This window comes from Morone saxatilis, unplaced genomic scaffold, assembly GCF_004916995.1.
Source record: "Morone saxatilis isolate NCDOM2014 unplaced genomic scaffold, NCSU_SB_2.0 Contig8, whole genome shotgun sequence".
Taxonomy (NCBI): Eukaryota; Metazoa; Chordata; class Actinopteri; family Moronidae; genus Morone; species Morone saxatilis.
This window is the reverse complement of record NW_023340257.1, coordinates 21241678-21269211: the sequence shown is the minus strand read 5'-3', so window position 1 is coordinate 21269211 and position 27534 is coordinate 21241678. Positions and strand designations below refer to the sequence as shown.

General features: G+C 39.8%; 1 protein-coding gene across 1 annotated transcript in view; it reads right to left on the bottom strand.

Annotated features, from left to right (window-relative positions):
• Window positions 1–21932, bottom strand: part of stard13b (StAR-related lipid transfer (START) domain containing 13b) — a 60192-nt gene extending 38260 nt beyond the window's left edge. The window contains exons 1-4 of the mRNA XM_035680190.1: window positions 20940–21932; window positions 14074–14217; window positions 12757–12903; window positions 6879–6912 (exon numbers count right to left, since the gene is read on the bottom strand). Of these exons, the coding sequence (XP_035536083.1) occupies window positions 6879–6912; window positions 12757–12903; window positions 14074–14217; window positions 20940–21902 (1288 nt within the window). The 5' untranslated portion in view covers window positions 21903–21932. The remainder of the gene's footprint in view (window positions 1–6878; window positions 6913–12756; window positions 12904–14073; window positions 14218–20939) is intronic.
• Window positions 21933–27534: the final 5602 nt, after the last annotated feature.

Genomic DNA, 27534 nt, shown 5'->3' with positions numbered 1-27534 from the left:
TGTTGCTTTACACACACACACACAAACACACAGAGTGCCTGTCCTCCTGTGACTGGACTGCATCCTGACATGGCTGCCCACGTCTCCTTCCTCTTACTTTACAAAACCCAGGCCTAAATTCCTCAGGCCCTACACACACCAACGCACACAGAAAAAACACTCTCACCTTTGCCATTTTGAGGAAATTGTTCCCCCAAAAGATTTATCGATTACTTCTTTTCTAATTGGCAGTGTGGATACAATTGGGAACAATAATCCTGTTTCCTCTCACTGCAGAATATAAACCCGGCAGATAATGCAGTTCAAACAGCGTTATGAGTGCACACTACACACGGATCAAAGCAGATGATTTATGATGGGCAATAAATTATGCCCAAACATGATGGGAATTGTTGAACATGGTGATCTCATGGGCCTTGAAGGCATCATTAAATGATATTATGTGCTATTTTATGTATGTTAGCTATAATAATTGCAATGAAAATGTTGAAATTGCAATAAAAACGTTAAAAGATTTTAGAGCAGGTTAACTAAATACTTTCTCTAATGTTTTCACAACCTTGACAAATTACTGTATATACAAAGAAATATCTAGAAATACTACCAGGCTTCTTTTTTCCCTCTCTTTCCTTGTCAAACAGCCGAGCTGGCCTCTGCACTCAGGAAACCACAAGTCATTTTCCATCTTTCCATGTGTGGAATTTTTCATGCACTCGTCATGCCAGCAGCACCCTTTATAGTCTGAGCTGGATCTACAAATGACGACTTGGTTATAAATTTAGCGCATGATGTCACTGATCTGGCACCTGTTAGGCAACGGATAGACGGGGAGCAAAAATAACTGTACAATCTCGTGAAAATGGATTTTCCTGCAGCATTTAAAGCATATGCTTTAAATAAAGAAATTTGACAATGTCCAGGTCTGTCTTTAAATAGTCAAAGAGAAGATGAAAATGCTTGGCCTTATTCAACCACTGCTGTGGAAAAAATGTGCTACGTTGCCTTTTCTTCCTAATACCAAAGCCACTTCTAATGCGCCACACATACTCTTGTATCACTGACACGTCTCCTTTTCAACCAAGTTAAAAACTCCTGTGTTTTGATGACTCCTATGTCATGTTTGTATTCCCTTTACAAATCAGTACACTCAAGCTGATCCACATTGGTTACCCAGACCTGTTAATGTCCTATTTAGGTCTTTGCATGCAGTCTGAAGGTACACAGCATGAAATGAACAATGGCTGGGTGTCTGTAGCAACTCTACTCAAAAGTGTGGAAATATACCTTTAAACCTCCAAGAGACAGCTGATCTGTCAATGATTTCACTGTTAATAAGAAGAATATATCATTTTAAATATTTTTTATATCCACAGGTTTATATGTGTCCACAGCCACAGTAACAGGGACAGTACTGACGAATGATTACAATGTAAGCTATGTGACCATAAGTATGTGGACACAACAGATTTTGTTTGTCCCTTTCCAGTTTTAACATGACAAAGTCCCCTGTGCACAAAATGAAGGTCCATAATGAAATGTTTTTCCCAGTTTGGTGTGGAAGAACTTGGCTGGCCTGCACAGAGCCCTGAACTCAACCCCATCCAGCGCCTTTGGGATAAACTGGAGCACCGATTGCAAGCTGGGCCTTATCGCCCAACATCTGTGGCTGACCTCACTAAAGCTCTTGTGTTTTTCCAGAGGAGTGGAGGTTGATACGGCAGCGTATCAATGTCCACAAGTTTGCGTAAAAAGGAAAAATAGAATGATTCTTCTAAAAGTATCTATTCCTTTAAAACCCCCATGGCTTCCCCTTGGGAACTATGTGACACTTAGCTAAGATTGGACCTTTTCTGTCACAACAAAAAAGTTGTCATAATAAAAAGTACTGAGGTCAGAATCCAGTAGAGATCAGTGAATAACAAAAGAGTTTATAATCCTCCTTACAGCTCAAAACATCCAAAGTTACATATGATTTCAATATTCCGCCTGCCAGCCCCCGTTCTCTTGTTGTATATGTTCTGACTACAACTACATAAGTAACAGCCTATTTCATAGGCCCTCATTTGTTGCCATGAAGCTCTTGTGATGTGTATATTATGGTCCCTAACAGGCCTCCAGAGAGAGAGAAAGAAGAAAGAGAGAGACTGCAGCTGTCTGAGGTCACTGTCAGCCTTCACCAGCAGGCTGTAACCCTGGGTGAGACCAAAGGCCTGGACTCTGAGAACAGCTGAGGGACATGCAGGAGTCAAAACAGATCAGACAACCCTGCTGTAATGCATTAGCAGCTATAGACATTATATAATATCCATTGGTGCTTCATCTATAGCTGCACTGGTGATTTATGACAGTAAAGGGCTGAAAAATGATCTGCTGCTCAAATAATCCAATTCATAAGGGCATATTTGAAGTTTTCTTTGTGCCAAGTGAAACTGTCCAGGGCACTGACCATTTTTCATATTAGTCTTCACTCTTCATCATGTACAAAGCAAAAACTATTACAGAAAAAATCTCTGATGATGTTTCACATGGATAAATTATTTACATTCTGATCAAAACACCAGTGTTTCCAGGAAAACTCCTCAAGATGTGACATGTTTTGAGTAACTGGAAGCAGCAACAGAGCTACCCACCTTGGGTAAATACACATGAAGAAATACAGCACCTACACAAGTTCTAACTTCATACATGGATTATTCAAGGAAAAGTACGTGACAGCACTGTTGACACCATTCAACTGAACTCAAAACACCACAGCTATCATCACCAGACATGTTGCCAAAACAAAAAATATAAATCTCACCAATATCATTTTCATTTTGTTAATAGCATTTTCTGCCAAATGATACACATTTACACATTTCTCTGACTTCACATCCCACACATTCAATGTTTATTTCATCTCACTTTCACAGTCTAGAGCACATGCCAAAGCCGCTTGTCTGCTGCTTGATTAGACGACCCTGAAATTAGAATCAATAAAAGTGGCATGCCTGCATTAGGGAATCCATCACCAGGTACATTTAACACTGACAATGAAAGTAAAAATAGCCAGATTAAAACACTCAAAACATCCCTTTTCCCCCTTTGCTGCAGCTTTTCTCTGGGAGTCATTCACACCAACGTGTGAGGGACACAGGGCTTTACGTTACTTTCCTTACAAATAAACAGTCTCCAAGGGATTCACAGTTTCCTCTTTGTTTTTCTTATAATCAGTAGTGGGAGATTTCCACATTGAAAGTAGATTAGCATATTCACTGAGAGAAAGGATCTGTGTAAATGTATACAGTCTGTCTGAAAGCTCAGAGGCAGAGTGGGAAGCTTTGGCCTGACAGCTCTGCGCTGTTTAAGCCTCACTTGTGTCATTTTCCCTCAGACTGGAGTTTGGGAAGGTGATGTTTATCATAACAAAGAACAGGAACATTTATTTATGCAAGTTAAAAGTCACTGAGTTCTGCATAACTGCTTCTCCTTGGACCCTACCAATCTTTCTGCCCTGCACTGCAATCTTTATTTTTCTGTTAAACACAAATACATTTACAAAATATACATAACCTGTGCACAAAATCACAACCACCGCCATTACATAATCATATTTCTGCCCAATACTAAATACATGATTTAGGCCAGATAGATAAATGCAGCTTCATCCTCCTTATCCGTACTGTATCTCTGGCAGAAACCCGGCTGGATATGCTTTCAGACTGAGCTTTTAGCATTGCAGTGTCACTGCAGATTCATTAATTCTATGATTAACGTCAGTTAAGGCAGCAGGGTTTTGAGGATGAACATAGCTGCCTCCCCTCACCAGAGGAAGCCATTAATTTCTACATTGCAATTAAAGAGACTGTAGGGAATAGATTTCCATACAAATTACGCTGTGTGAGAGGGAATAAGGCACTTTTGGCCCATCATCTACTCAAGAGTTGAAAAATGCTCTATAAATGTTGAGTAATGCCTTCAGAAAATAAACATTTGAGAAGGAGGATTAAGCTTTTCTTCTCTCCACAGACCAAATCTTCTCTGAGCGTATCCATATGTGGTTTTAGGATGGCGCTCTGGGTTTTGTTTTCTGCCTCAGGAAAAACAAAACAAGTCAAGAGGACTAAAAGGTCTAGTGTTTTTTTCCATAAACGCCTTACATGATCTAAAATAAATAAAAATAAAAAGTAAGGAGAGTTTGAAATCCCCTAAACTATTTTTGAAATCTCTGCTCACTATCTCAATCGTAAATGGTTCGGTGCTTAATATCAGTGTTGACAATGAGACAAACAAGCAGGCCATTGCTCAACACAATTCAAGGCTGCAACAATTCAAATGTAAACGAATGAATTAAAAAATCCACAGCGGCCCCTACTGGCTGTACTGCTCCTTTAATGTTTGCAACGACCGACTGACCGCCTTTGTGACAGACTAATAACCAACATTTAACAAGCTCTTGCAAGTAGGATTCAAGCGTTATACAACAAAACTGTTACATAACCTCTTGACAATTATTGGATGATAAAAAGAATACAATAACATGATAAACAAACCCACCATGCAATAACAATTAAGCAAAGTACATGCATGCTTCTGGTTTTCGAAATATATCAGATTTTAAATAGATTTACTGATTAAACAAGTTCTCTGTTACCTTGCTATTGTTAACCAGAATGTTATTTACAGGCAGGTATTGATGGAAATGGTGTGTGCACTTGTGAACACACTGAATGTGTATGCCATGTGCATGAGAGCAATAAAAAGACACTGCACATTTGTAGCACAGATCACCAATGCTTTTCTCACTGCTGCTTTGCTATTTTGGATCTGGACCTAAAGAATGTGCTCTCTCTCCTGGACAATGTCATTTTAATGAGGTGGACAGTGTTGTTATGGTCGATACTGAGAACCATCTGGCCACCTCGTATCCGTGTCATAAAAGAGGTCTCCTCAGCCCAGCTGTAAAATACAAACAGGGAATATCGCACCTAATGTGTCTGACTCTCTGCCAGCATTGTCCTTTTTTTATAACATCATCACTTAACAAGTTATTTTATCATTAGATTCCAATTGAAACCATATGCTGATTTTATTTACTTGATGACTAAATAAAGTTCTCACTGATATTTTCTCTGGGATTCTTTATCTCAGCCAAAATAATCACCTAAAAGAGAAAGCATGTGGCTGAATACACATCTTTCTATGAAAGTCATATGGTGGAAAAATTTGATGACAAATGTATTTGAAGAGAACTTCAGAGCGGTGTTGACAAACTTGTTGATGTTACTCACGGTGGTCTCACACTCAAGTTTCCAAGACTTTTAGGAATGACCAGCGATCGGTCACACAGCACATATTTCACACACACCGGCAGACCACACATTAGTTAACTGCTGCATAAAAGTGACATGGAATATTTCCAGACCATAATGTCCACTTGTGCGGCACCATCATGCACAACAGAGGTCATGTGAGAGTGCAACCTGAGCCTAAAATGGCATCTACCCAAATCCCGCAGCTGCCCCCCAAGGGCCACATCACACCAGGCCAAATATTTCCCCTCAGCAAAACAGAAACAATGATCTGGCACGCTGCCTAATTTTAACTGCATCCCGCCAAGTGACCAATATATAGAAGGCCTTTAAAATAGGAGACACTGCGCTGGACATTCTTGACACACCGGCTGGGAGGGAGCGTGAACACACTTGTAGCCGTCAGTCTTATTAACATTTTCTGAGTCCTGAGCAATGCCACCATGCAGGCCAGGACACAGAGCCGGATCAACTTGCAGGGAGATTTTCATGATGTACCCGACACTGTTTCAATTGCAGTGTAGCTGTGACTGTAGACTGAGACTAAACAGATTCCAAAAAAGATCAACTTTAAAACTGATTCCGACATGAACTGGTTTGGTCTCAAATGCTTCACGTTGAACACATTGAGGTTAATTTTAAAAATAACATGTTAAATATCAAAATTAATTTAATTATTTGTTTTGGCCACATTTTTTGTTAACAAAAAGTTAAAGTGATAGGCGTAAGTTAAATGAAAAAAGGCATGTATTTGATTTATAATGCCACCTTAGATATTTCTGTTCAATGCTTTACTAATTTGCCACAATAATGTAATGTTTTTGAGTTAAAATATCTTAATTTGGGGTTTTTCCAAGCAGATATTGGTATATGTGATGGTTTGTGATAAATCAGCATATATTTCTGCACACTATAATCTCCATTCCACCCCATGAATATGTCTGTAGATATGCCCCTGATGAACTTCTGTCAAGATGTGATAGTAAAAGGACATCTACATTTCAGCATAAAGGTGCCTTTTCTTTTCACACTTCTAATTTCTTATCCCAGTGAACAGAATAATGTGATAAACAGAGAGATCTAGTGCTCTTCCAGCTGAATCTTTGTCTCTTACTTAAATTAGCAGAAATAAGAAGGGAACATCTGCACCCTGAAACCAGTGCAAAGACTACATTGACTGGACTTTGCTGTCCAATTCCAGTAAACATAAGGGTTAATTACCATTACATTCAGTGAAACACAGTATAAATAAGCAGGCAAAGTTTGCCGAGGTCTAAAAGTATAAATAAGTATTTACTGAGCTTTTTAATATCCCTTTAGTCACTAATGTTACCACATTTACTCATCCATTTTTTTCTACCTGTCACTAGGTGCTATCAAAGCATGCACTGAGCAGTGAGGAAGAGAAACACCCTGAACAGGTTGTCAGTCCATCACAGGCTCACTCCACTCTACCTGAATATCATGTGTGTGAAAGCTGACATATAGACAAAGAGAAAGGACTGGCTCATTCTTATGTGAAGTAAGAGTGTTCTTCTCCTTCTGAGAGAGCAACAACAGCACATTGCATCAAAAATAATTTCTTACCTGCCCCTGTTGCGTTGGTCATCTTATTGGACATCTACAAGACAAAATAAATAACAAAATATCAGTGACTGTAGCACAGTAAGTTGCTTTTGATTTAATTTTGAGATGAAGATGCTTTTCATCACTAGGCGTTGGATCACTGAAACCATGGAAGGAAGACAATAACATTTTACTTGAATGTAGCTCTAACTCTAAAGGCTATGAAAAGCATTTCATATTATTTGGCTGTGAAAACCATTAGACACACACACCCAGTTCCCTGAATTCAGGGATAGAGGATGTCTGCCTGCATTCTTCAACAGTGCAATCACTGCCCTTAATGACAAAGTCAATAAAGAGAATCCACAGTAGAAATGGTGGCATGATTTAGCACTCGTTAAATGAGCTGCTCACCAGCCTGCTATATCTGTTGTCAGTGCCGTGTTGATAAGTCAGGAAATAAAAAACAGAAAGGAAACACCAGGAGCTAAAAAATCATTTTGCTAAAAATTAAAGGACATTTTATTGAGCAATGTACTGCTTCCCTGGAATAATGTTACATTGTTGCTATTGGAAAAGTGGTGTTGTAAGGAAATGGAAAGAGGTGATGATACATAATACCTTAGAATTGTATCATCGCTTAAAACACTGGGTGATAGAGGTCTTTCAGTTCAATGGTTAACTTTGCAGGTAATAAAATGACTGTCAAAGGCCATAGGACTCAGAGTGTCTTCCTGATCTGGACCAGTTGGGATTGCTTCTCCTCTCTTGCCAAACTCTCTCCTCCATTTCCCCTCAGTGCCCCACTGGTCTGATTTACGCTCTTGTTTGCTTGCCCTGTTTCCACCACTTCTCCCCTGGCAGAGGCAAAATTCCGCCTCAAATTCCAACCTGCCTGTCTGCAATACTGTTGATTCGTGACAACCAGCCCACATGGTGTTGATTCAAACTTCTATCAACATTTCTGGAAAGGTTTTATTGTTAAATTGGACTCAACACAATAAGTTGGTCGTGTACTGCATGTTTCATGAGGGCCATGGCCCCCCGGTGTTGTCATGGCAGCAGAAACGCTTGCAGTGTAAAGAAGCACTTGGCTGGATGAGCGACCTATATGGTTGCCATTTTGCTGTGACAACAAAAAAGACCTGACTGGCCGGATTAAACAGGACAGGTGGTTTTTTTGTGCGCTATCTGTCTTTGTTACATGGACACATTTAGGCCGCATAGAAAATGAGGTCGGAGAACAGCAGGCACCTCCATGTTTGATTTATTCAGATGAAGGAGATTTAAAGCAATAGTCACGACCAAGAAATTTCTGGCAGGTTTCTGCCTGAACCACCAGGGGTGTGCATGTTGCTTCAGGGTTATCAGCCTCAGCCACTCTGTTATCTACGGGCACAAAATCCCACCTCTCTGACTCTTACTCAACAGCAAAAACAGAAAATATGAAAAAAGATCATATGAGTCATGCCCTTATGTATGTATTTCTACCTCTGTTTAAACATGGAGTAGAGGAGTGGGGCCTCTGAAAACCACGAGGTGCAGCCATTGATGTATCCCTCATTATTGACTGTGAGATTTGCTGCAGTCTGGCAGAATTTCATCACATATCTCAACACTTCTGTATCAGAGTTCAAAAGCTGGGTTTAATGCAAGGAAACATGGAGGATCATTATCTCTGTGCTTTCAGAATCATATACTACATGTGTCTTTGAAGAGAGGGAGATAGGATTGTCTTGTTTAAATGTGATGGACCTGATAAGTTAGTCTCCAAAGACCAGCTTTAGACCCAGTTTCGGAAATAAACTTGGGAAAATTAGCACTCCAAAAACCAGATGCTGGGCCCCAGTGGAGATGTGCCGATTTGACAAGACTTCAAAGACTTGAACACATCACTCTCTCTCCTTCTCAACAGCCAAGAGAAAGTATTTCATCCTGGCATATCCCGAGAGCTGACCCACTTTAAACACACATCGCCCTAGTTCAGTCCAGTCGCAGTCAGATGGTGGACACATGTCAAAGGTTGCAGGTCAGGAAAAGTGACATCTTCCACACAGGAGCAGCACAGAGTCCCTTTCAGGGAAAACCTCCCTTTGCTTTACACCAACAAGGATGTTTATATGGTGTGACAGGTCTGTGGGGGTGAATGATAGCTGCGGCCACAGCACAAATGACACCCTGCCTGAGAGTCAACAGGGCAGTTACAGGACCGGTCGGTCTGAATGACAGAGCAGCGTGTCCTCTGTTCTGCCCGTCTCTGTCAGCACCAATTAAAAGTAGGAATCCTCAACCCAAATACATCTCTATCCACCAATAATAGAACGCAGTATACAGCTGGTCTCAACCAGACTTTGTGCTAAGCAGCAAGGTCAAGATAACTTTGACAAATGTCGATACAATTAGAGCTGCTTATTGATTAATCTCTTGATTATTTTTTTTCGGTTAACTGACTAATTGTTTAGTCTGTATCATGTACCAGGGGGGCATTTGACTTTAAAGGTCTGTACTGTGTCCTGACCTAGTTTATTAAATCAAGTCTATAATATTAAAACTCCATAAACATGTGGATGGCAATACACATAGCTTATATCCTTATATACTTAACAATATTTAGACCTTTATTGAATTTTGTTTTTTAATCTTTTAAGTACACATATGCCCTTTTATTTATTGATTTATTAGTTTTTGCCCAAGATGTCACTTACACCCCTCTGGTCCTGACACCTCAATATATGAAAAATGACCATTACATTTTTCCAGAGGCTAAGCTTATGTTTTCACATTGCTTGTTTTGTCCGACCAATAGTCCAAAACTCAAAGATGTTTAATGATGAAATAAAGTAAAGCAGAAAATTCTCCCATTTGAGAAGCTGGCATTCTTGAATTGACAACTTATGAAAATTGTATGGATTGATTTCCATCAGTGACAATTTGATGAATCAACAAATAATTTCCACTCTAAATACAGTATATGAAAAGGTAAAAAAAACAAGTAATACAACACTGGTTTTGACAATGACAAACACACTGGATGAAACAGGCAAAACAGGATTTTACTACTTTAAATGTGAGATATAGTCAGTTCTTCACCTGCAAGACTTTGAGTATGACTTTATTTACACAGGAACTGAGCAAAGACAGGCAGGTACAATTTATCCTCTGCTGCTTTACAATTAACTTCAATATTGTCAAAGACTAAGACTATGGCTCTAAAGGCTGGAGATTAAAAAGAAATCATATTTCATGAGCATCCTCCTATAAAGGCCCAGTCAGTAGACCTTTTGACAGTATAAACTGCATCACTGAAGAATTTGTATTTCTATTTTTCTAAACTTATAATAATTACAAATATTGGCTTGTTTACTGCTGTGTTTAGAAACTATTGATAGAAGCAAACCTTTAAAGCATCAGATAACTTAGTCTGAGCTGTTGTTGGACTTGCTTCATGTCAAGCCTGGATATCGCACAGAAGGGTCAGAAAAATAACTTTTATTGCATTCGACAGAACAGTCAGTAGCTTTAGTAGATTAATAGTTACAAATATTTTGCTCTTTGCTATTTAAAGTGCATTTCAGGACAATGGCAAAACATCTTGCATAACATGTTCATTGTTCAAGTAATGATATGCAGGGTAAAAAAAAGAAAACCCAACTATATCTCTCTCGCTCCAACAAGACAAAATCTTAGTCAATACCTAACACATTCCAGCTAAGATTAGCTCAGCCGGCATGATGTGCAGCAGATTGAGGCAGATATGAGGTGCATTCCAGTTTTTAGAGATCATACAAAGGCAGGGGGTAGTCAAAGGTTGTCGGACAGGTGCCAAAAACTTTTACCAGATACTTTCATAAAACATCTCTCAGTAAAGCTGTAAATGCCTGTTCAAGCTGGGTGTACTGGCTCACACATTCGTCCTGTTTATTCTTAGACTCAGAGACTGTGATTCAATCTGTATCGCATTCTCGCTCCCCGCTGTCAGAAGTTTCATACTGACCCCAGAGCTCTTATGTAAGAGTCAGAGGGGACCGAGGAGGAAAGATCACTCTGCATGTGCAATGCTGCTGGGATGTCATCTCATCTGCTTTTGGAAACTTTGCAAGGTCACAGTTAACCCAGTGGACCAATTTTATTTGTGTGCTGGTGGATGGTTGCTGGGGATTTTGTTACCTTCGGTCAGAGACAGGCTAGCTGTTTCCCCCTCTTTCTAGTCTTTATGCTAAGCTAAGCTAACGAACTGCTGGCTGTAGCTTCATATTTATCATACAGACATGAGAGTGGTATCTTCTCATATATATACATCTCAAAGTGTATTTCCCAAGACGTCAAACTATCAGAATCAGAATCAGAATCAGAAATACTTTAATAATCCCCGTGGGGAAATTACTTGACATTTACTTGAAATTACCTTTAAACTAGCATCCAGTTATTCAATTATCAGCCCCTTTGTTCTGCAGTTGTACAAAATCCAAAATCTTATTTCAAGAACATTAATAATAGCAGTGTGGTATTCAGGAAATTCTCTATTTTATAAATGGAAAAATGAATCATTATAATCATCAAACGCCCTAAAACATGCCACCACTGAATAACATGAGATCTCATTATAGTCAAGGTTACACTGCAGCCAAAATACACTTGTCTTTAACGTATGTGAACATTCCCAGCTGTCCTCGAGCCAAGTCTTAAGCCATGCTCATGTCATTTTCAAGAGGCAGTTATGGGTTCCACAAAAAAGACAGGTGGAAACACCTAAACTTCATTTCATTTGAAGTATGCAGAGCCCACAGACAAAATAATCTTTCTTTACACTCCCCTTTGTCTCACCTCTCTCTTTCCATGCAGTCTAAATATACTGATCACCCCGATAACACAATGTAACATGGTGCCAAATTAACACCCGGTATCAGGACACAAAATTGTAAAGTGTAAGAAAATGTGAGCGAAGGGCTACAGTTTGCTCTTCTAAGCAGGTTGTTTGCCCTCATGTCGCAGCAGACCCATCAGGAAAGCACAAAGCACAAGCTGAAAGGCTTTGAATTTAAACCCGCCCTGCATTCTGCAAATCTCTCAGTTGTCTGTTTCCTTTAGGGCTGTTGAATAGTGACATTTATATACTTTGTCCAGCAGAAGTGAGTCCAGCTTGTTTGAGGATGCCTAGGCTGACCTTATTCTCAACGCAAACCTCAAATATTTACAGATGTGGAGGGAAGAGCAGCTGCACAGAAGGGAATGTCAGAACTTCAGCTGACTGGTGAAGGATTTATCTTAAAAACAATCCACTTCTGCAATGTTATTTGTCTCTTTTTTTTTTTTGCTTCTCTCAACACATGACATGCAAGTAAATTATTTTATTCATGAAGAAAACAGATAAGCAAGCTTATGAAAACATTTTGTAAGAGAATAAATCATTTCACCCATGCAGTCAGTGGTTTTTTACACTCAGTCTAGTATAAAAAACTCTACGGCTCATAAAAGATATAAAACAGGTGTATAAACACTTAGAACATCTAGATTGGATCTGGATGATGATGTACCATACAGCATCGTTTGAGGAACATATGGCTGAAACAACAGTGTTGAGCAAAGTTCAACAACGAAGACTAAAAAGTCCAATTGAATTTCATTTGCCTCAGATAAAACAATCCAGATGGACAAGAATTTTGAATTATCAGTGACAAATACTTTAAGCGAAGCAGGAAGTAAACAGGCCATGGCAGTCACCCAAAAATGCTAAAGCCAGATTTGAACTGAAAAGAGAAAACATGCAACCAGTTGTGGAGTTAGACTCAAAGGAATTTAGTTGCTCACAGCATTAAAGACAAGAACTGAACAACTGTACTGTACTACACACTACCTGTATGATTTCTTCTTGACTCAAAGACGGTTTCAGGAAACTTACCGTCTTTTTGGTCGTTGCTCTTGTTCCCATTGAGGCGCTGCGAGGAGCAGAAGACCTGTCCTGGCTTGGACATTCCCGTCTGTCCGGTCTTTGGAGAACTTGGTCATTCAGGGTTTGGTTTAACGTGGACTGTGAAGCAGCACCCCACTGCAACAACATCACAACAAAAAATCAAGACTGGATCCGTCTCTGTCTGGCCGCACAGACTAGGACAGGATGGTCTCAACGGTGGCCAGGGGAAAAGAAAACAAGAGGCTGAGGTCAACTGCTGGGGAAGTGAATTCTCCACTCTCAATTCAGCTTGACAGGAGCACACAAAGGAGCCTGTATGTGTGGATCTTCTTTTGAGAGGACAGAGATTATGACCTTGTCAAATATCCAAGTAAAGATGTCTTGTCTTGCCCAGTCGCCTGTCATTAGTTAAAGCAAGTAACAGTGAATGCCTGGGATGGTTATGCAGATGCCTGGGAGGCATGTGAGCCTCTCTCTACCATTCCTAATGGACCAAATCATACAAACTCCCTTTAATACAATAGCTCCTCTGTGCGGTACATACATATGGACCCCGAAAGAGCACTTTTGTTCCCGAATGCTAACTCTAGTGGGATATTTCATGAAACATGCCACCATGAGAAGAGCCCTTTTTGGGAACAGAGTTGCATGGTCTCAGTCGCAACCTCAAAAGCACAATAGCTGTCTGTTCTTGCCACACTATTCTGACCCGGCTAAAGCACTGTACGCTCCAGTATCACATCTAAGAGCTGCAGACCTACATCATAAAACAGACTCCAGTCAGAAGGACACTATAAGATGGCCTGACAAAGCCCATAGTGTCACAGACAGACTATATCCCCATATCTCACAAGTCACAGACACAGTTACGACTCCCTTCGCACACTTGGTTTACCACTGCTTGATTTGAGAGAGCTTGTATGAATCTAAACCTAATGTAAAACGCATTTTAAAACTGACAAGGACATAAAAGTCTGATGAACACCTGTTGCTCACAGGTCCGAATAATCCATTGGGATTTTCTCTCCACAGAGCAAAGTAAATTGATTTAGGAAAGTTTACAAGCATGACCAAGTATGCAGCGTGCACTTCACATGAACGTATACAGTACCAACCGTGACCGTGCCCGTACCATTAGGTATGGAAAGTTGAAGTGCGGCAATTTGCATGCTACTTTATATATGGCGTATACAATAGAGGTAATTCAGTGTTCATCTCAAAGTATGTCGGATAAAACTCTTGTCAAACTGTTGTTAATTTGTGTGACATTCGTCTTGATGCCAGGCTGTAAGAACACACTCTCACCTGTTTCTTGCGGGTGGTGCAAGGTGTGTCGGAGGGGGAGGAGCTTGCACTCAGAGCCTCCTCTATGTCTAGATTAAGCTGGTCCAGTTTCCTCATCAGCTGGCTCATCGACTCCGACCAGGGAGACTTGACCTGTGGAGATTCCTGTGGGTAATCCGGGAAGCACTGATTTAAGTGACAGAAAGCTATTTCTGCTATTACTGAGTCAAACATTGAGCAAATATCTGCACTGTGCACTGTTTTATACCAATGTTCAGGGTTTTGTTTGCCAGATTGGTATTTGAGCCTTATTTTTAATTTAAATTTTCTGATAATGAAGTATTTAATTTCTGATAATTAAGTATTTTATTTTTAAATAATATCATTGAACTTTTCTATATTCTATCCTAACCAATTTCTTTCCTCAAATTTTGAGTTTTACATAGTTGTCTTTCATGAATATTTAAAAAAATAGAGATTCTCACAAAATGCAGGTATTTGGGAAATGTCAAGCAGCAACAAATCAAAGCAATAATAAAAGAAAACTCTCTTATCCAATTACATTAACTACATGCACACACAAAGTTTTCAGGCTTCAATTTGAGATGAAAGTCAAGTTGAGCTGCTGACACTTCATCAGAATTGATTGGTATCTTAATTATATGCTTCAGCTAAAATTCATCAAAACATAAAATAATATGGCTTTCAGACATGCAGTTAAAGGTAATTGAAATCAGGGGTAAGCTCAGGTTCATTAGTTAGTCCAGTAATTGCCTGTCATCCTTGCCAGACTTATTTACCACATGAGTGCTTTTGGGCAAGGTGAGATCATCTGTCAATTTACCACCTAAACTCAAAAAGAGTTACAGGCAAACACTAAAAAGTATCTTGTAAATTGTAGACGCTACATCAGTGGACTGCACCGCGGCCACACATGGAAATGTGATCTCGTCAATCGTGTCTCAGGGTGAAAGAGTAAGAGAAGGAGGGCCGCAGACATGTGTGCCATACAGAGCATGATGGAATTCCCTGCACTGGCTTTCACTACTCCCCAGACACACCGTGTATATAAATAGACCATCCTCACACAGACAGGACCTGTGTCTGAGGATCTGGAGGTCCAGCCTCATAAATCAGCAGGATACACCTCAGTCACCGAAGCATAAATTAACATTGCTGCTCTGCAATCTGAGCAGATTGTCGGTCTGACAGAGAGGACAGATATATGTTTTTTGCCTAGTCCTGCAGAAGGTCACATGTTACATGCTCTTCGACAGCATTATTGTGGACCCTTTTCAAGAATCTCAGTATGAAATCCTAGAACCCCAGAGGAGTGGACTTTCTCTGGAGAATTTCTCTTGTGGAATTTTTTTGTTACAATAGTAACATCATGTATTTCCAAGAAGGCTCCTGGAATATGGTTGTTGCAGGAAGTCAAAAAAATGGTATTGTAACAAGGGCAAATGGAGAAATTAGGCCAATTTGACTTTTTGAATCAAGAAAGATTCATCCTGATTAAAGAACTGTAACACAGTCCCCCTATGTAGCATTTATAAGCAGTATAAACATTTATTAAACGGTTAATAACACACTGTAATTGTAAGCAGATATAAGGACATTTTAAGTTTATTACTGTGCAGTGTTTGTCAACTATTATAACTCCTATGAAGACATATTTTATTTTATAACAGTTTTTTACTATATTGTCATTCATTATCTGTTTATACAACAACTTGTAACTGCTTACAATTACATTACAGAGTGTTATAAACCATTTGTTAATGAATTATTTATGAATTAAGCTCATGAACAGGGGAGTAAACTAGCTTCTCAAGGTTATAAACTAGTAGAGACAGCCTGTAACTTTGCATAAAGCTGAAGTTTGCATCAGAACACAAAATGTACAATATTTCGGATCCGCTTTCTTAACCCTAACCAATCCACCATAACCATCCAGTAAAGTAAGTAATCTAAATATAAACATATAAGTGAAGGATGACACTATACAGCTGAAGAAAACTCCACGATTGTAGCAAATTGAATTGGAAACCCCCATGTTTTCTCCATAGAGCCATAGTGGCTACTCTTTCATCATTCAGCTGAATTCCATCCTCGCATTGCTCAAATTCTGAGATAATAGCATGTGATAAACCCAGCTCCAAGCTTCAAAACAGACAGAGACATCTACTTTAACGGTCCTTTAATGTTGACTGACTCCAGCTTAATTTAAAAATGACCTACATAGGCAGTTGACATCACAGAGATGACCACCAGCCACCATCCAAAATAAATGGTCAAAATGAACCCAAAACAACACGACCATTAATTCCTTCTACTGGAATAAAAACTGAAAAATGTGACTGAGCCATGATTACCGCCGCCCACTTCTAAATCAATTTTTCCATTTATAACATTAAGCCTCTCAATGCACAATCATTTCATTGAAGGGACTTGTCAATAAAGGTCCTGATGGGAAACCCCCACAGTGCCTTGGACAGGGCATGGTTCCTGTTAGAAGGACTTTAATAAACATTTTGGATTTTGGAAATAAGTATGACACTTGTTGTGATATTTTCATTGACTGACTGTGGTTTTGACTAAAAATATACTGAGAAAGAAAAGAGAAAGTGGGAAGCAGGACATTCTTGTGACCTATTTTGAGAGTTTTTATGATCACTTTACAATCCATAGACGGTATACTTTCATAAAATAAATACTGTTTAGTTTAAGAAATCACAAACAGTCTTGTGTGTTTGGTTACACAAGTCTCTATAAATACGTCATAATCTGGCATATGTCATCAATATGTCTTTCTACAGCTTTCCACAAACTGTAAATCATTCTCCATGAAGCCACACATCTGAGTTATATTACAAAATAAAGGCACTGAACAACTTATGTTCTGTTGCGTTCTCCCTAAATTGTGAGGAATTAAGGGACCAGACACCAGACGGTCCATTCACCCTGCTGACCACCCTGTGTCAGCTGACTGACCCAGCACTGGGAGAAAGTGTCTTTTTACGCTCAATCCCTGAGGAATGACCTAAATCTGGCCAATCCCCTGCTGACCTCTGAGGCCTAAGGGGTCAACTGGGGTCACAGAGAGGAAAAAATAAACCTTCTCTTCTCTGCTATGTCTGCCTTGCAAGCATGTTGCTGACCAGGGAATACAAAAGGTTTGACACAGGAACAGAATGTTTACAGCTCAATCCTCTGCGTCTGCTTAACAAATAAAAGGCCTTCAAGTACTTTTATACTTTTTATATGTTGATGAGAACAAATTGTGAACGTTGACTCCAGAGAACAGAAACCAGACATCACAAAAATTGCTACTGATGCTCGCCCTGCAGCTACTGTTGTAATAAGTGAGACAAGAACCTTTGCTCAAACTTCCCTCTCCATGTAATATTTATATTACAATTCTAGTTCAAAGAAACAAACACTGATTCCCAGAAAATCTTCCTACATACTTTTACAGTTTCTGTTTCCATTTTGCCAAAATATTGTCAGAGGGAGCATCAGTGTGCTATTGCATACTGTCCTGTTTCTCTTTATGGAATCAGACACATAAAGCTGAGTGAACATTCATGTGATTTGGTTGAGGTTGAGAATGAAATGTATTTTTCTATTGTTCAGTCTCTCATGATCTGTGGGGTAAACTTTTATTTGATGGACATTTCAGTCTGTTTGACATGACTATTGAATGGAAATTACAGTACATTCTTTAAGAACCAGTGTGTAAGATTTAGTGGCATCTAGCGGTGAACCATCTGAATACAGCTCGGCCTTCCAAGCGTGAAGAGAATCTACAGTGGCTGTAGTTTTAACTTACTAAAAAAACTAAACACTAAAAATGACCTATGACCTGGAACAAAAACATATATAAAGTGGCTGAAGTTCCTCTTTAACCTTTGGGAAAATGCATCAAATTAAAAGAAACGAGAAGTGTGTGCAAATTGTTTTCACATGTTGCGTTCTGAACAAATCCTCATGTCTGCACCTCAGTGGGTGTACATTCCTCCAGCTAAAGATAAAACAGAGACCGACCAAACTGTTATGCTGGCAAGCACCAATGCTGCTGAAATGTCCATGAGCAAGAAACTGAGTCCTAAGTGTATCTTTGTGTGGGAAAAGATGGTTTTAACTCTTCAGATCAAGAGCAAAAAGCTGAACCTCAGTCATCTTTAAAGATATTTGCGGGAAGAATCTTGGAAGGAAATAAAAAAAGCTAAAGATCTTACGAGTTGGACTCCTAATTAACCCCTGGAGTCAGACAAACACAAATGTAAGAAACAGATGCCCCATTCTGGCACCAAATCTGGAATACATTCACACTGTCTCTTTTCAGTGACATCCTCACAAGGTGCTGCTCAGGAATGCGGGCACTTCTACTTAGAATGAGACAAATTCCAGAGAGGGCCTGACGCTCAAGTGAGACACTACCCTTGATTCATCTCTTCGTGCCTTTCCCCTCTATCCGGCCCCGGCAATTGTGCGAAGTCCTCACACCATGGCAACTGAGCTGGTATGAGTCAATCCTTTAGATAAATGCATTAATGTTATCTTCTGGGGACAACAAAATGTGAGCTGACTATAACTTTATCAGCGCAAATTGGCCGCATTGTGAAGCCCAACACAGCGGCTTTGACATGGAAATGAGGAGTTAAGTGTGTGAGCTCTGGGCTTGGTGCCTAGTCTGTGCCACCCACAGAGAGTGCCAGAGATCACCATGGAGGTATCCAAATGTAGCAGCCGGTCATGCGAAAGGGCAACGGCTACCTGGCTACTTGAAGGAATAAATTACACTCTTAATATCCTGAGATGCAAAATCCCAACTGAACGCAGCCGCAGCCATGTCTGTAGAGTGGGAAGGATTGGTAAAGAAGTGTGTATTTCTAGGGGGTTTTCAAGTCACAGTTGAGTTAAATGATGCAAGCAGGGGGGAGTCACAAGATGACACAGAGTGGAAACACTATGCATACAGTGCCCTCATATGGTTAATATTAACAACTGCATGTATGCATTAATCTAGGGACTAAATTTTAATGCATGTGTGTTTACAATGTATCAACAACTATAATAAAAACATATAGTTAAATCACTACTGACTCCACTTGAGCCATTCTACAGTGAGGTATTTTTTATTATTTTTGATCAGAATCGCCCACTTTTTACTCACTCATACTTGGACAGTTTGGGGTTTTTCCATTAGCAATAAAAAAAGACAAAAAAAGATGAATATTGGTCTTAATGCTGTCATTATTTTGTATTTTTATAAATTACTTTTGAACAGCGTGGGGTTTTTATTTTTGTGCAGTTCTCATTCATTATGAATATTGGTATTTTGCTCTTATTTAGCTTCTCTTTCTAAGCATCTGTTGTAATGATTTTTTAAAGAAAATGTTCTCTTTTGACTTCATTAAGTGGAATTATGTGTGTGTATACATACATACACATATAAAATGTAATATCTAGTTGAGAAAAACAACATGTTTTTTAACCTTGTTTTTCTGTGAAGTCAAGGCCAGCAGACTTTCCGATTGCAACCCACCTTTTGATGACGGAGCTTGTGGTGGGACTTCATGAGATGCTCTGATCTGCTGTCCTTCCACTTTCCTGTCAGTGTCATTCTACATATAAAGCTGGCATTACCTCAACATCCTCCCCGATCAACAGACAGAAAAGCTAATCTCTTCTAGCCATGTACTCTCCCCTGTTTACATGCGTGCTATAATCTGCAGACTGTCCAGAAAAGGATGACAGTTATTAGTTATTACAAAAAAACATATCTATGAATGTCCATATGAGCCTTTAAAAGGGCAATAAAGAGCAGGGATGAAGGGTTACAGTATGGTTACAACCAAGGTCAGGGTAGAAGTTGTGTGAAAAGAGAATCCAGTGTGCTTTGACTTGTTAAAGAAAAAGGGAGCTCTTCAGTAATGGAAGGCTAAGCTCAGTGCTTATACGGCCTGTAGTGGGCTCTGTCAAAACAACGCTGCCTGCTGAGGGAGTGGAGAGAAAGCAGAAGCTATTTGCATTCCTTCTGGATGTGCATTTCACCAGTACTAATGTGAAGTGTACTCCTACACACTTATACCAACTATACATTATCTCACAGTGTAATGATATCAGCTGCTGGGAGCTGGTAACTGTGACACTGTGGTCTTTTCCTTGAATGGGCCAATACAGTATATATTAAGTTTTCAAGAAGACGTTTCTTTGACTGATTCATTTCCTACTTGAATTTAAGGTACTTGTATGCAATTTATTACTAAACAGAAACAGTATGTGATGTATTACTTATGTATTACTATATTACTTAAACTTATGTATTTTTATAGTCTAAAATATTTTATTTCCACCTTAAAAAGCTCAAAAGCTGATGTGGATTTAGTGTCACATATTTAGGCTTGTGAAACATCATTTCATGTGTGATAAATTCACAATTATACACACACGGTTTCCTGACATTTCCCATGGTTTTTGGATATTTCACATGTGAAATGTAGGAAATACATTTTCCATGCAATAAATTGCAGTGCTTTTTGTAAGGGACTATAATTTATTACATATATAATGCTATATCATATGTAATAAATTGACAAACAGGCACTGTGATGAATATGTGCATATTTCTTGCTGTAATTAATATAATATTAATATTTATGTTATTATAAGGAATTAATTAAATATTAATATTTAATACTGTGGTATTATTTATTCATGGATGTGTTCTGTACTATTTAGTGCATATTTATTTTTTGTACATATGAATTATATATACAACTTTTTGTTCTGTTGATCAATGAGCACTTTCCTAGTAAAAAATACTGTCAAATATACATCTCTGAATATTTGTCAATTATTTTAAATCAATAGCAGCATACCTCCTTACTGCTGCTTTCTCCCTCTGCTTCATAACCACAGTTTCTGGCCGTGTGATCGATTTCTGCTCGGGCACTCACAGCGCCTCTCCTCTTCTGTTTGTCTTTGCCTGTGCTCCTTTGTCTGCGACTGACAAGGAGCTCTCTACTCCGGGGCAGCTCCGGGAACACGTCATTGTTGTCGTCATCATCATCATCATCATCATCATCACCATCATCGTGATCACCATCCTCCTCCGGTGAAGAGTCTCCATCGTCAGAGCTCTCATTGACAAAAGCATGGCCGTCGGCTCCGGAGGGACAGGTGTAGTGTGAGAAGGTGATGGAGCTCGGTTTGTGCTTCACGATGCGTGGGAGATCTGAGACTCTCCGAACTGAATCAGGAACAGTCACAGGGACAGTTGCAGGGACAGTAAGGGTAAGAGTCGAGTCCAGATTGAGGATGGGACACGGGTCCTCTGGAGGCGTAAAAACATGTCCATTTGTGATTGGCTCTAACCTCTCAAAGTCTGCGGTTATACATCCAGAGTTCAATATTACTGTCCTAACAGCAGGATTCGGAACCACATGGTCTGATTGGTCTTCTGTGACAGGAACAGTAAGTGAAATGTTGTCAATACCTGCTTCATGAAGCCGAACTGAGGCCAGTTGACTCGAGTCCAGAAGAGCGTCACCAGGAATGACTGACAGTTGTCCAGGTTCCTGTAAGCACACAGCATCCGCAAATTCAGTGTTATGACTGACACAAACAAAACTCTTCTTCAGCTTGTTTATGTCCACATCTGGCTCCAACAGTGAGCTTTGGGCTTCAGAGAGACAATCATTCCTTCTGGGGTCTGCGGAGCCGTTAGCTGAGGGAGCAGAGCTTTCTGAGGTCAACTCCTGTGTTGAGAAGGTTACTTTTTGTAATCCTGAAGCTGTCCGAGACTGATGTTCCTCCAAAATCACTTCAGGTGGAATCTCCATTATTGTTTTATTCTACAGTTTCTCATAATTCAAAACATAAATCCACAGGTACTTGTGCTTGATGTATCGAATAGCCATTTTTATCCAAGATGTTCAGTCAAACCACAGCAGATAACCTGAAAGAAACAAAAGTGAAAATATGTGAATGGCATGTAACACAACTGACAAGCACAGAGAGATGAAGATTATTTCCAAAGACAACACAGGAACAACAAGATGGACTATACATACTTTTAGAGTGTTTCCACGTCTCTGTGCGCTGTGAAGATCAAAGTCTCAGTACACAACCAGAGCTAAATGTAAAGCTTCTAAATCAAACTCTGAACAGCTCTAACTACGTGCCATCCAGCGAGTGGTTTGCTGTGAAATTCAACATCTGGCTCAGGCTGGGCTGTTCAAGTCTGGATCTGTTTCACACACGATTGTGGTGACATCACCGCACAGAGGAATCCGACTGCTCTTCCCCAGTCGGTAATTTACTACACACCACACCATTCATCAGGGCAATATTGTCCCTAGTCGACCGTCGTTAACATCCTCACTCACCCCTTCATTAAGCCCTTCTCTAAAACACACCTTGGACAGGTCTGAGACATCCGAAGTACACAAGGAAAAACAAAGAGTTGCTTTGTTGTGCTGCTATACATGATTATCATCTGGTTCAGCTACCAAGACTTTCCTTGGAAGAATTTTTTTTTTAGATGTGTAACGGAAACTTCCAAGAGAAACGTAACTTACAATAGACCTGCTGAGTCCAATAAACATGTTTTTCTTCTCATGTTTTAACAGCAAAACATTTGATATGTATAGATGGAAACCATAGAAATGTATCTGCTATTTCAGAGTATTTTCGTTTATTGAAACACACAACCCAGCTGCAGAAAGTTAATTTTTGTAATTTTTGCACACACAGGTCTCTGCTGTTTCTGTGAGAAAGTTGCAGTTGCCAGCGCCATTACCATGGCCTTGAGACACTTGACACACACACAAATATGCATACACGCTCTTTTTCTTTGAGGACACAAGCAGATTCAACAACCTCAGACAAGGACAAAATCTAACTCAATACAATACTTCTGACATGATATGAGATGAATACTGGAAAATCCTGCATACAGTATCTATGTATGTATGTATGTTTTAGCAATTCCACACAACTGCATTAAATACTACATTAAATGTCCTCCTGTAAAACCTGTCTCTACATGGTAAATGTGAAGTGAATGTACAGCAGATTAGAGTTCCTTCCAAGAGACCCCTCTTTTAAAAAAAACACTATGCAAAGAGAGTCTCATTATTTCCAAATGAATGCAGAGCAGATTCAAATAGAGGGAAGAAGTCACGGAGTGAAAATGAACTGACTGGCAAGGCGAGACCACAACTTATTTAGAGGAGTGAAAGAAAGCTTTGGAGAATTTTCAAGAGAAAGGTTGTGAACAAGTCCTCTCACGTAGAAACAACCTATAGTGTAACTTTCTCAACTGAGCCAAGGAGGTTTAGCAAGGAGAGAATTTTAGATTTGTTTCTCCATCACAAATAGATACTGAGTCATCTCTGAGCAAGAATCACAGGAAAACAGCAAACAAGAGACTCACCTGCTGAGTAGGAAAAGCTGTCTGTGTTGCCCAAACAGTGTCACTGAGATCATGGCAAAACAGTGGCAATGAGGCTTGTTCCTGTAAGAGCAGAGAGGGTTGGACAGCCCCTCGCAGAGCCACACTTACATCCCCATAGGCCTATTCTGCTAAAAGGCAAGCTTGTCATCACAACTATCAACCCCTCCTCTTGTGTTTCCCTGTGGGGCTGCAGGAGTGTTCAGTTAGCAGCGACTAAACCATTCAGAATATGCGTAAGAGCAGGGAGAATGTGTACTTGTTGGGAGATGGAAAGAGGAGGAGAAAGGAGACAGGGAGAGGGGGGTAAAAGAGGGAGGGAGAGGGTGGGTGGGTGCATGGTGGAGGGAGCAGCAGTGGTTGGCACTGTAAAAGAACAAGGTGAAATGGGTTTCCAGCCCTCACAAACAGGCTGTGAGGAATGGCTAACTTCACTGGCCTGAGCAGCACAAGAGCAAGATGTACCGCAGCCGTGACCTATGGCTTCAAAACACTGGGCTGAGGAATGCTTTCAAGTCAAAAGGGGAAAGCTGTGAAGCACCATGATTTAATGGAGCTTATTACACATAGGTTAAGATGATATCTCCATGAGAGGATCTGATGCTGAACTAAAACCAAAAGCATGTTTCCTCAGGTTTTTATTTAACATAGAAAAACTGCCAATTAGGAGTCTGTATCAGACTGCGAGCCAATTTGTGGCATAGGAGTCACATTATAAATCATAAACTAACAGAATTATATGTTAGGGCAAAACACGTCCTATTAATAGCTGATTCATATTTTGTTGGTGTCTAAAATAGCTTGAACAACCAGGGAATATCCAAATAATCAAATATATTTGTTGTATTTTCTTCATTCTCAAATCCTTTCTGCATCCATCATTTGATATCCTTGTAATATTTCCATATTTCCCATTTAATACTTTGCATATCATTTATGATACATGGAACAAAAAAGTGATTCCAATTTGACACAAAAGCAAAATCACAGTGCAAAAATAAAACACAGTCTTGGGAATTTGAGCCAAGGCATTCCTCAGTAGAAACAAGAGTCCTCTTGTGACTCAGTGTGAGTTGAAAATGCATGTAGGAAAAGCCAAGTAGACCACATATAGGAGCTGTAGGTGAAAGTGAGTGAAAGTGAGAAATGAACATGGAGAGTAAACATGAAAGGGGCATGTCTGAGCGATTTGCTTGTTCATTGGCTGAGGACTTGTTGTTTGCGCTGCTCCTGTGCTCTGTGTTGCAGAAAGAATTCCTGAGCTCGCACTCTGTGAGTTGTCGTTGACTTTATACCATGGAAGGGGTTTCATTCATTCAGTTATTTGTGTATATTCACTCATTCATTCAGTCTCCTCACCAGGAGTGAGGTGGTGAAGCCACACAGCCACAAATCAACACTTGGACTCAGTTTGACCTCTGGCCAGGGGGGGTGGGGGGTGAGTGCTGACTTACTTCTCTCATTCATAAAACACTTTGCAGTCTGCCTGTGGCTGCCATTCTTGTTTCACAGCTTCCTCCTGTTTTTCTTTTTTTTGGGGTTTTTACAACTCATCTTCAGCCTCTGCCCTGTACTGTGAAAACATATGCACTTTATTAAATGGAGATCACCATCAATAAGGCCTTGTATGTCTTCAGGCTGACTTCTATGCTTCATTAAATAGGAAGACATATTTTTTCAGATATAAGCAATGGAAGAGAAAGAAAGAAATATTCTGTTGTATATTTGGGAATCTAAAAAGTCCTGCTCGACACAGCAGCCATACAATAGCACTAAATCCACAGTTTGACCGGTGAGATAAGGTATGTGTGCCAACGTTTAATGTTTCCTGATCTTTTGTTCTGAGCGAGTGACATTCCTGATGTCCTTGTTGGGTATCTGTGTTTACATTTCCCCTATTGTCTGGCTACATGAAAAGGTTACAGGAGGCACACAAGAGGTTTGGCTTTTGCCAACTAATCATAAAAGTAAAGTAGTACAACTCGATCAGAATCATTCCTGAACTCTTTTAAATCAGATTATATATTAAAACAAAGTAAAAACCAAAAGATATCTTAAAATTATGTTCTTGCCTAGGTTGTGTGCACACACTGATATGGACCAAGTGTGGCAGACAGTGCCCTGTGGTCTTGTTTACTCTGTCTGAGAAAGGTAACATAAGTGTGCAGGTGCACGTGAATGAGAGAAAAAAGAGTGGAAGAGAGACAGAGTGAAAAAACAGAACAAAAAGAAAATGTGTCTGTCGCCTGTGTCGGTTCTTACAGTGAAACACACATTTGGGAACTCAAACAAGTAACAGCACTTAATGAATAGCAGCCTTTTCTCTGCCTGGCCTATCTGAGCTGTGGAGGTGAACAGTCCAAGGCCAGTGGGAGTGAGAACAGTCGGGCTCAAACACAGCTGGATGTTCTCACAATCTAACCCGGGAGGCTCCTGGCTCAGAAATAAGAAAGAAAAAACAGCCTTGTTTGTGTCACTAAAAGAAAAACACTGGCTTTGCAGGGGATAGAAGGTGGAATCAGCACCTGGAGCAGGAGGAAGGCAATAAATGGAGCAAAGTCTTTGTGTATTCAAATTTGTTTCTTTACACTCCAAACACCAAGCTCTGTCTGTGTTTCAGTCACGTTTGATCAAATGTCACCACCATGAATTTTTTCCCTCTGAATTTGGCAGGTTTCACACTTTTCTCTACACTTGTTATGTTGAGAGTTGTTTACTGGGTTCATCAATCTGCTGGCTGCAAGCTGTTGCTGTGTTACAATGACAATACAATCAGTGAGATATTTCAGTCTTCGCCAAAGTGCTGGACCAACCAACCAACAAACCAAATTTGCAATCTTTAGTCCCATGCTGCTGGTGTGGCTAAAAGGACACAGTCTTTACAATGGCCAAACACCAAGATCTGTCTCAATGCTACATTCAAGTTTGATTGACTGCCACCAGCACAACTCAAAGACCAGTTCTGGGCATGGTATGCCAATTCAAAGACTTATTTCACTACTGGGTTATCTCTTTAGTCTGTAACATAGTCTTACTGGGGTCCAAGCAAATAGGGTGACGTGTGTTGTACAGATTGTAAAGCCATTTTTGGGCTATATTAATAAAATGGACATGACATAATCCTCCAATACACAGTATATTTAGATTTAATTTAATTATCCTAAAAAGTCCTAAAAGTAACAAGTTAGATCACGTGTTCACATTTGAGCTCCTGTTGTCTTCAATCTAGTGGTTGCAATGAAAACGTACATAGCCACAGTATCAATGCTGAACATAACTTTTTTTAAAACTACAGTTGTGAAGAGCTGTGTTGAATTAAATTGAAACAAGACAAGGCTTCCTGCTGCAGATCACGGCTATGACAACTATTTCAAGACAGGACTGGGGGGACGTGGACTGGCTGCCAAAGCAAACTACCAGAGATGGCAGGCATACCAAGGCCCGGACGCAGATCCACAGCAGGCGGAGAAGCTCAGTGCCAACCCCTCCACAAAGAAGCAAATGTGAGTGTAAGAGGATATTACTGTTTGTTTTTGGCTGATTTACAGAGTGATAAGAATGATAATTTCCCAGTCTGTTCACCATTCACTTCAGCTGGACGAGTTTAAAAGATTGAAAATGACAGAGTTCACGACCCATTCACTAAAGAATTGCAACACCCGAGGGTACACAGGTACAGGTACACTTTTTCAATGAATTATTCATCTCAAACTAAGGAATATGCTCTTTTAAAAATAACATTGTAATCTATCAAAGACATTAGTCTATTTTGGAATCTGTTCTGCTCCGTTCTGGTTTTAGACTTTGTAAAATATGACAGTTTGACACAAGTAACATTCTGAATCAAGCTTGTGCAAGATATTTCAGCCCCTGAGCAAACCCTGCCATCTGATTCACTGTAAAAATATTCATCAAATCCACTAAAAGTACTTAGATTAACTTGTTTGAAAGGTTAATCTTTTACTCTCAAACCTAATTGTGTTTCATTCACTTTGGATGTATTTTAGACAACATGCTTC